General features: G+C 39.5%; 2 protein-coding genes across 2 annotated transcripts in view; one reads left to right on the plus strand and one right to left on the minus strand.

The window, feature by feature from the left end:
• araf (A-Raf proto-oncogene, serine/threonine kinase) overlaps nt 1-8,199 on the minus strand; it is a 22,838-nt gene extending 14,639 nt beyond the window's left edge. The window contains exons 1-10 of the mRNA XM_032516629.1: nt 8,073-8,199; nt 6,335-6,546; nt 5,258-5,361; nt 3,449-3,551; nt 3,129-3,283; nt 1,783-1,881; nt 1,206-1,350; nt 823-850; nt 601-731; nt 64-266 (exon numbers count right to left, since the gene is read on the minus strand). Coding sequence (XP_032372520.1) covers nt 64-266; nt 601-731; nt 823-850; nt 1,206-1,350; nt 1,783-1,881; nt 3,129-3,283; nt 3,449-3,551; nt 5,258-5,361; nt 6,335-6,442 — 1,076 coding nt within the window. The 5' untranslated portion in view covers nt 6,443-6,546; nt 8,073-8,199. The remainder of the gene's footprint in view (nt 1-63; nt 267-600; nt 732-822; nt 851-1,205; nt 1,351-1,782; nt 1,882-3,128; nt 3,284-3,448; nt 3,552-5,257; nt 5,362-6,334; nt 6,547-8,072) is intronic.
• Nucleotides 8,200-8,877: 678 nt separating this feature from the next.
• Nucleotides 8,878-10,264, plus strand: part of uqcc3 (ubiquinol-cytochrome c reductase complex assembly factor 3) — a 3,452-nt gene continuing 2,065 nt past the window's right edge. The window contains exon 1 of the mRNA XM_032516757.1: nt 8,878-9,199. Within this exon, the coding sequence (XP_032372648.1) occupies nt 9,083-9,199 (117 nt within the window). The 5' untranslated portion in view covers nt 8,878-9,082. The remainder of the gene's footprint in view (nt 9,200-10,264) is intronic.

The following is a 10,264-nucleotide window of genomic DNA, read 5'->3' on the forward strand; positions in this document are numbered from 1 at the left end:
CCTGTTAAAAAAAAACTAAATGCTGAAGAAAGACTTATGTAAAACACAGAAACCAGTTCTTACCGTAAGACCTGCATTTCATTTTTGAAGGCCTGCAACTGTTCAGGCGTTGGCTCAGTGACTTTAAGGATCTTGATTGCCACGTCTCCATGCCATTTACCCTTGAAGACTGTTCCAAAGGAGCCAGCACCTATTCTCTTCTGAATGGTGACTTCTCGAGAATGGACCTCCCAGTAGTAACTTGAGTCTCTGTAGCCCCCTCGGTGCTGAAATATCACATAGATTGAGTGTTTTGAACTGCTAACTTACACCCTGAATAAATCCCTTCAGTTGAGTATTTTTCCCAACCAATTTGTTTACACATTACATGTCATTTAGCTGACGCTTTTATCCAAAGCAAATTACAATTGCCATATATGTCAGAGGCTGCACGCCTCTGGAGCAACTAGGGGTTAAGTGTCTTGCTCAGGGACACATTGGTTAATGTATTGCAGTGGGAATTGAACCAAGACATTTAAGGGTTTTGCAGTACCTACTAACTCTTTATACACCTGTTTGAAGACAACCAGTGACCTTTGAAAGAGGTCAAAGACTACATACCACTTTCTTTTTGTCGTCGGACGAGGAGGGCTTGCGCTCCTTGTGCTCTGATGGAGATTTGGGTGGTCTCCTCCCAGGAGAGCCCAGAGTAGTGGGCGGGCTGGTGGAGGGCTTTGGTGAGGGCTCAGGACCTGCAGGATTGAGAATGCAGGACAAGAGAGTATTTTAAAAAAGGAGAATAATTCCATATGTAAAATTAAAAATGAATAAAAATTCACATACCCATTGGGTTGCTGAACTTTAGTGCTTCCTAAAAAGGACAAACAAGAACCATTTAAAAAGGTGGAAAGACCCAAAATTATAGATTCACAATTGATAATTTGATACACAGTAAGTAAAAGGGGTCAGTGGTTTTCCTACTTTATGAGTACCAACATTTTTAAGCCCTATAACTAGGTGTACGACTTGTGGTCATGTACTGCAAAGCGTATCAAAAAGGCTAATCAGCCGTCAAAGGCTGGTCAAGAATGTTTCTGATCCACTATACGTTAACACCGTTTGCCTGTGCATTTGTTATATATTAAACAGGTACATACAGTGAATACAATCAGATCCTTGTAACATTAACAATCAATTAAAACATGGACCAAGCAGTCAACACCAACCTCTATAATGCTTGTACCAGCAGGGCCCACTGTGCTGACCATATGGACATTGGGGGTGGAGGTGGAGCGATGTCTTTGTAGAGACTGGCCATCTCCACCCGGCATGGGGAAACGGAAGGCAGAGGTTGGGGACAGGAGGTCCATCCTGGGTGACAAATTGAAATAGTCACCATTTATATTTACATATCAGTTTCACAGACTAAAGATGGTCTCACATTGCCGCGCGGCAACAGCCTTGACAACCGCCTTGACAACCGCCTTGACAACCGCCTTGACAACCGCCTACCTGCAGGTGCGTTTCCCTAAAATGCAAAGTGTTTTTAAAAGTGGTTCCTGTCGCACAGCAGTTAAAGTCAGAAGTTCTGCAAGGTAAACTCTGGGTGGCAGAGCAGAATCTGTGGGCATTCACGTTGACGGCAACCGCTGCACACCCCTACCGATGGATCAAAACCGCTTCCCCTCTGCCACCTTCCCCTCACTGAAATAACTGGAGGTTGCAAGTTACCGTGCGGAAGTGTGAAAGACCTTTAAGACTATAGTGTCCTTCAAATATAATTTGTGAAGTATAGGAGCTTACCCAGCAGGCTCTGGGGTTAAGGCTAGGTTGCTCTGTGATGGGGAATTTTCTGGCAAAAGTATCCTTGGGTACTCATCTGTGCAGGGATTAGGATCACACCTGGACAAGACATAGAAGGGATAGGACAATACCAAAGAGACATTATCAAACGAGGTGTCAGACAAAGGAACACTTATTTAAGGACTTAAAGTTAGCAAGGCTTTGGTTATTACCTATCTACAGTATATGCAACCCACCAAGATTAATCCCTACCGGCAACCTGTTTATATCTTAATGACCCACACGGTTAACCTTGTTGTCCTCATAATAAAATAAAGTTTTTCTGTTATTTGTGAACTATACTTTTTTTAACAGGGCTCCCTGCCTTTAAAATAAAACCAAAATAATTAAAACAGAAAGAAAAAAGATCTGATGACCACACCAACTTAGCAATTCAGTGGTTGGTGTTTATTTCTTTCACCAAAAATATGACAAAATACATTCAACACCCTTTTTTTTATTATGATCATGATTATCTGTGGATCCTTGTTACTGGATAATGGTTGCATGTTTCTCTTGGTATATCGTCCAAACTCTCGTTATTGGAGCACCAACAATGCAGGGGAAAGTGTGTGTACACACACACACACACACACACACACACACACACACACACACACACACACACCACAACACCACACACACACGGTCAGATTTGGGGTCACTTAGAAATTTCCATTGCACTCCATTATAGACAGAATACCAGCTGAGATCAGTTGCATTGTTTTTTTAACCAGGGCAGCAGTTTTCAGATTACTATGTGCCTACTAATTGCAAAAGCGTTCTCCAATGTTTTTCAAGTTAGTTTTTTAATGATATCAGATTAGTAAACGAATGTGCCTTTGGATGATTGGGGAATGGTTCTGATAATGGCTAATGTAGATATTGTATTAAGATCACCACCCACTCAGATCAGCTGGTATTCTGTCTATAATGGAGTGGAATAGAAATTTGTAAGTGACCCCACTTTTGACCGGTACTGTATGTATATATATATAAATTTATGCGCACACACACACACACACACACACACACACACACACACACACACACACACACACACACACACACACACACACACACACACACCACACACACACACACACCACACACACACACACCACACACACACCACCACAACCAACCCACACACACACACACACACACACTCACACTCACACTCACACTCACACTCACACACTGAAAGCCCGGTAGAGGCAGTGGAAAATAACTCTTATGTTGGCATAATAAAAGCTAAACTAATAAAATGAACAGAATCACTGCATGATAACACTTCTTCAACTTACCGTTTGCTCACTGTATCCATGTCCACGCACACAGTAGGGACTTTGCTACTGCAGTGCTGGTGAAATTTGTAGCCGCATGTCTGACATCTGAAGCCATTAAAAAGAAACTTGTGGCAAAAATCACAGTAAGCCAGCTTGAAGAAGGTTTTCCGTACCTGTCGAGATAAAGAGATCACAAAATTCACTTTCACACCAGCAATGTTTAACAAACACAAATATGAGGTGGAATGCAAGCCAGTTCTGAATAGGTTGATTATGAAACTATAAAAAGGTATTTCAGAGAAGCCATAAACATGTACTGGTGTTTGCCAGCTACTTACAAAGTTGTGCATGGTGAGGGGAATATCATCCAGGACCTCGACTAAAAGCTCCTCTCCAACCAGCGGAGTGATGTCTGTGTCCCAATCCGTCAGTCTCTTACGACTGGAGAGGAAAAGACATTAAAAAAAAAAATAACTAATGAAAAAGAATGTTTGTATATTTTATCAGTTTTGGTGACGACTATGGGGGTGCTTGGTACCACGTTCAGCCCACCAAAAGTTATCAACACAGGGTTGTGCATGAGTGTCACTTAAATGGCTCACTTGTGTGACGTCCTGTTATTTTTATTTTAATGTTGCACAAGTAGACTTTATATTTCACTATTATTGTTTTCCGTCAAATCATTTTTATAGATCTCAAGATTTCAGAGTGCACTTGAAAGTAGCTTGTTCAGCTCAATGCTTGTGTTTGGATTTTTACCCTTGTAGTGTTTTAAAACTTTCTTGTGTCAGCAATAGAGGCAGTAATGTTTCCTTTACGGGATTTTCACCCCACCTCAAAACAGACAAGTCTGATCGCTGGTTACATGACTGGCCACCGCAGCGTGACGTCAAGTTGCATTCCTCCAAAACTTGAATCTGTCTCAACTTTATTACAGTATTGAAGAAGAAAAAAGAAAAAATGTTCAAATCCCAAAACTGAAAATCAAATACCTACCCAACAATAAAAATCCAGCCCCACAATTTACACCATTTTAGTATTTCTCATGATGAAATGGTGTTTAACTTCAGATTCCTTGTGATATGCGGAAACAATTAGATTATTTATTCTATTGTGAAATGTAGTTTAAACACATGATGTAGTGATTTGAGAAACACAAGCAATCAGAATATTAGACAAGTTGTAAAAATACAAACCGTTTGTTTGGAAGATCTAAACCACTTTACTTTTAGGCAAAAATGAATTTGAGTGCATCTGAAAATGTGTAAACAATCCCTCATTGCACAAGAGAACAATGTGAACACAACTATGTTAAGAAAAGTAGGTCAAAGTTGAATTAGGAATTCAATCTTTAAACTGCGTTTTTTCGTGAAGCCAAATAACTTTAGAATTCTCTGGCTTATGAACTACACCGCAGACTGAAGTCGCTTAACACTGGCACGGCACAGGTTGAATGTGCATTGGCAGGTCTGCGTTATATAGCCTACGTTTGGTGTATGACATTTCTGTATCCTCACTGCACTGTGTTTTTATTAACTAAACTTTTATAAAAGCCCATCTCCCTGCAGTTCTCGTACTTATAGAATTGAACATTTGATTGGGTGAACTTTTGTAAACGCCCCAGAGTGCAGAATATATCAACCAATTGAAACTGTTTTACAAGAGAAGAAAAGACAGGGATTTTAAAGGGGGGAAAAAAATGATTTTAAGACATGTATTTGCCGTACAACAAGAGATAGATGAACAATTGACAGAAAGACAGAGAGGAAGAAAAAAAAAAGGGAAAATTTTTCACTTTTTTCTTTAAAAATGTTTAGCATAAAATGAGGGATGTTATTAATGAACCGATAATCAACCATAAGAATTTTGACAAATTAATACTATCAGTTAAAAATATAGTTGTTTTAATTTTTTTAAAAAGTTTAAAAACCTAAACACACAAAAATGAGTTTGCTCAATCTCCACCTTCAGTCTTATTATTTCAAAAACATATCAAACGACACTCAGATCTACACTGTACGTAGATCTGAGATTTATGCCCATTGTTTTCCGTTGCCTCTTGATTTTTTATGTTGGCGTTGAGGAATGCAACCCATTATCCCTATATGGTGTGGGAGGACATTCAGCGGACAATAATGCAAGCCTACCCTTCTAGAAGGCGAAATACAGCACAGCAGTCTTGGCTCAGGCCTCTCACTTTGAGCGCTTTATCCAGACTCTCATACACAGTCTGCCCTTGCCGAACATTCACCTGAGAACAGGAAACTGTGGTGAACAAATGACATTCATTGGAACAGAATACGCAGATAACAAAGAGGCATAGTGGAAGTACTAATAAGCAGAAATGACTGCTGCACATTAAGTCAATGTTGACATACAGTTTATCCCTGTTGTGACAGAACGTCCAATAGACTAGAACTTCAATCCAGTGTTGGGATCACTTTTTCCCTAAACAACATTGCTACATTCCTGTTCTGACCACAACAAAGCTCTCTTAGACGACACTGTGGAATGTCAGTCAACCACAGCTGCTGGTTCCATGGTGATATTACTGCAGAAGCTTTTGACAATTAGATGTTCATTTCTAACACATTATTACAAAACAGATATGGTACAAATTGCTGTATGTCTGTTCAAAGTATATAAAAAAACAAGCAGGAAAAATTGAAGAGCTCAGCCAAATTTGGAGACAATCCATTTTTCAACCATGGGTTGCCTGCAATATTACAGCAAAAACAATGAATTCTATTTTAACTTAAAGCATAAGCAGTGTCTTGCTGAGGCCGGACACATAGCTACTGCTTTACAGTAGACAGATTTGGATAACATGAGCAGCACATTGTCCTCCCCCCAATTTTAACTACAATGCACAATCATTATTAATACCGTCACAATATAGCACCTGACAGGACAATTTAACAACTATTTTTTTATAATATGAACAAGACATCCATGTCTGATTGGAATGAGTCAAACATTGGTGGCAGGCACCATCTGAAAAACCTGACACCAACTGCCCACTAGCACTCATTAACATGCTCTGAAAGATGTCACATTTTGTGTGAGTTATTACACTTACTAATTAACAATGCTGGCATCATCCTTTTTCAAAGATGGTAAAAGTCAGATATTCAATTTAGTTACAGCAGACTCATATTTAAGTAAAAATGTGTTTTATTCTGCTACATCATTGATAATGAGTGGAATAAAGCCAATCATCTCACCACTGTCCTCTGTTTGTTGGGGAGGTAGACTCGGATAGTGCCCCCACCTCGGGGTACATCCTCCGGACTAGTGTCCCCCGAGGAGGAGTAGGAGGAGGTGGAGGACATGATGAGAGGCAAGAGGAGCTGGGGCACAGAGCACTTAGACACCACAACCTCAGGAGAGCTTCATGCACAGTGGAATCCAGAAGAGTTAGCCCTTTACTCGGAGCCTGCAACAACATGGACATATTTCAGTTTGGCTACAATATACCTCTTGTGTAAATAAAGCGGATCTGAATAATGTCTGATTGTTCCAGATATCATACAATACCATGGGCTGAGGTTGTAGATGCCTTGGCTAAGCAATAAGATAACATACAAAGCCTGTTTCAAAACCCCTTAAAACTGTACAATGATTGCAAAAACATCACAAAAAGACATACAGCTAAACATGCAAAACTGTACAAATCTAATGTTATCAATATAAAAGGGCATGAATCAGGACAAACAATTTCAGGAGTTATCTCCATTAACATTACCACTGTACTAATATAAATATTAGTATACATAAAAACAAGTTATGGTGAAAAATTAGAGCACACAGACGATTACTGGCCGATGTTTGTTTCTTGTGACTAAAGCAAAATTACATTAAATGAGTATCGGGTAAAGGGAGGGGGTGAAGAGAAAATGCATCTCTTCTCTCTGTAAGAAGGTGATGAGAAAAACTTCTAAAAATGCTGACAGCTGAGCAAGAACAGGAGACGCTAACAAGAGGCTGCCGGACACTTTAAGATGTGTGACTTTAAAATGCTATTGGAAATGCCGTTTGTTACATTATGCCGAATACATCAAATAAAGCCTTACGTGTTGTGAAAAAAAGGTTCGCAGTCATTATCACATAGGTAAAATAATTTTCGAATTATGTCGGGTGATACAGTTAAAGTAGTTACAGGGTGATACAAGAGAAAGTTAACGTAACCCGGTCTTTACGTCAACACTACGGCTGTGTAACTTAGCGGCACACACAAACAACAACGATGTTTACAGAACAAATAGTAACTTAACCTAAATGACATTACCACGCATGTGACAGGCGAGCTTTAGATTAAACATGACATGTAGCGCTGACAGTCAAAATTGCAAACTTGCTAGCTAACTTCTCGCATGCAAATGATAGCTGAAGTTAGCCATTTAGCTTAGCAAGGGATTTGTCTGCGATGTTTTGGGAGGCCAATGTTTCTCTTGGTGCACTAACTAGTTAAACGATTTAAACCACCTAGCCGACTACTTGTAAAGGTGGGTTAGTATGAAGTGGTTAAAGTGTCATGGTTATAATATAGCTATGTTAAATGCTAGAGATGCAAAAGGTATCAAAGCGTTTGCAAATTCTTCTCAGCATGACTTGAAACTGTGCGAGCTAGCTAGCTGGCTAACGTGTTAAGAGCAGTAGGAGAGTCGATTACATGGCTAACTCATAGGCTATTTAGCTCAACGTTACTTTTCTGGGTGGCTTTTACGCTAACGTTGCTCCTAGCCAGCTAACGTTAGCCAATTTGGGGGGGGTTACCACCGCGTCAGCTTATTGGCTAAATTACTTCTGGTGTCTTCCCTAAATATACAACACTGACTTAACGTTATTCAATTGACGTGCGTAAAACGGAACGATACATCTGTTATACATATGTCAAGTAAACAACAAAAACTCCTTCCGTCAAAGTGTTTTGTACAGTTTGGACACAAGTTAAATGCTTACCTGTAGCAGCCATCTTGAATTCTTTCAATCTGAAGTCGGATCTGTCAAGAACTTCGGGGAAAGCGGAAAACCTCCGAAATGCTCCTTCTTCATTGGTTGATTCTCTGGTCTGCTGCGTTAGGAAAAGACTACAGTAAATGCCCAGTGGGTGGCAGCGATTCACTGTCACGTTTGTTCTGCTTTAAAACTAGCAGTAATTACTGATGCACTATTATATTAGTCTATTGCTATTTAAGTATGACAGAACATAGTGCTATAAGTTAACAAGATAGTGAGTAAATAATAATAAGGGTAAATCTGACATGTTAGCTAAAATATTGCCATAAACAGTATATTTGAACACAGTTATCTTACAGAAGAGTCCTGAAAAGGTAAGAAATTGCTGAATCGATTAGTGAAGCTGGTCCTCTGTATGAGCTCAATACAGTAAGCTGTACAATATAAAAACAATAAGTAAAGTTTAAAGGTCCCAACATGTTTTGTGTAAGGGCATTATAGCACCTATATCAGTACACTCTGCTGATGAATTCTGAATATTCTGCGGAAAGCAAGACATGAATAGTGGGAGTATTGGGTCCGAGCATCTTGCTCTGTGGCCTTTCTGCTTTACTTCACTAAAGAAGCTGAGTATGTATCCCGCCATTGGTAGCTAGTTCCTTTCAGGTGTCCATATTCTCCAGTGGCTCAGCTATTCATACTTCAGTGCGGTGACTCTACACACTCCGGTACAGAAGGTGGCGGTACACACATTTAACGTTAGTTTTGTGTTGCAACACACATTGCCAGAAACCCTTTCTTTAACTGTCTATGCCATAAACACTGAGTTGTTGTCGGCCGCTTTAAATTTAAGAAGAAGACATATATCCCAGCGTGCACTACTGTTTCTGTGTCCGAGGTTACCAAACCAAACTAAGCAGCAGACCACCGGATCTTGCTGTAAGGGATTTTTTCGGCAGCGAATCCGACACAGATATAAGGCAGAGACTGTGTTTCCTTTACCCTCTTCCAGGATGAGCGGTATGCGCACCTTCGTCAGCGCCAGCTGGATGGTCGTGTTGGTGGGGATCGGCTATGGGATGTGGACTATCATATCTCCAGGAGAAGAGCAACGGAAAGAGCTCATCAAGGTGATTTAGCTGAATAACAGTCAGTATACAGACAAACTACTCATAAAACTAAACCAATCTAAGTATCACTGTATGTTAGTATAGTCCCAGTATATAAAATCAGTAGAAAGGGTTAGAATTGACTGAGGGAAAAGTGAAATAGTAAGTAAAATACACAGCCCACATTAAGTGAAAAAGGATCTTTGGAAATTCTGAATATGGAGACAGTAGTAACGTCAAGGGACTTAGATACTTTGTATTTCTGAAAGGAAATAAAGCAAACTAGGTGGGCTGACAAAACACTAGTTATATCAAGAGATTAATAATATTAGCCTATATGAATTGCGGTTAATAATGATGGAGCCTCCTTGCCATGAAGCCTCTCTTACACTTTACCACAGCAAAGTGTAGACCAACCCTATAAACCAGTGCCTGAATTGGCCCCAAAAGGTGCCACTACCCTAATGCAGCAGCATATACTTAAATCTTGCAGGGATGAACCGAAAATAGTTGACTATTTGAAGATACAATCTAAGGAGCCTGATTTGAATGGTTGTAGTGTCTACTATTTGGGTTATATGGGGTTCTGAATGTCTGCCTTTGCATAGAATTGTTAGTTTGTTCCCAATAAATAATGATATATAGCCTTTTTTTTTAGGATAAATATCATCCTAATAATAATACCATTAATAACTATAAGAAGTAAGGGTATTCGTATGGGGAAAAAAGTGCCAGTACTCAGTAGTGGTAAGTACTGGCCCATTACAGGCCTTGCTTTAACTGCATACATGGAGCATAGATCTTCAATGGAGAGGAAAACATGTTTGAGAAGAGGCATCACCTTAAAAATAGCATGGATTTGTCAAAGTGATCAAGGTGTATTGAGTCATTAATTGTTGACAAGATTTTGTTGTTGTATGATTCTCGTTATTTGCAGTACTCTTAGTTTTACTTTTCTTACTATTATTGTGCATTATTGTTATGCACCAAAATACCATATAAATATACAGTGGGGCTCGAAAGTTTGAGCACCCCAGATAAAAATTTGTATTAATGTGCATAAAGAAGCCAAGAAAAGATGGAAAA

The sequence above is a fragment of the Etheostoma spectabile genome, chromosome 5, assembly GCF_008692095.1.
Source record: "Etheostoma spectabile isolate EspeVRDwgs_2016 chromosome 5, UIUC_Espe_1.0, whole genome shotgun sequence".
Lineage (NCBI taxonomy): Eukaryota > Metazoa > Chordata > Actinopteri > Perciformes > Percidae > Etheostoma > Etheostoma spectabile.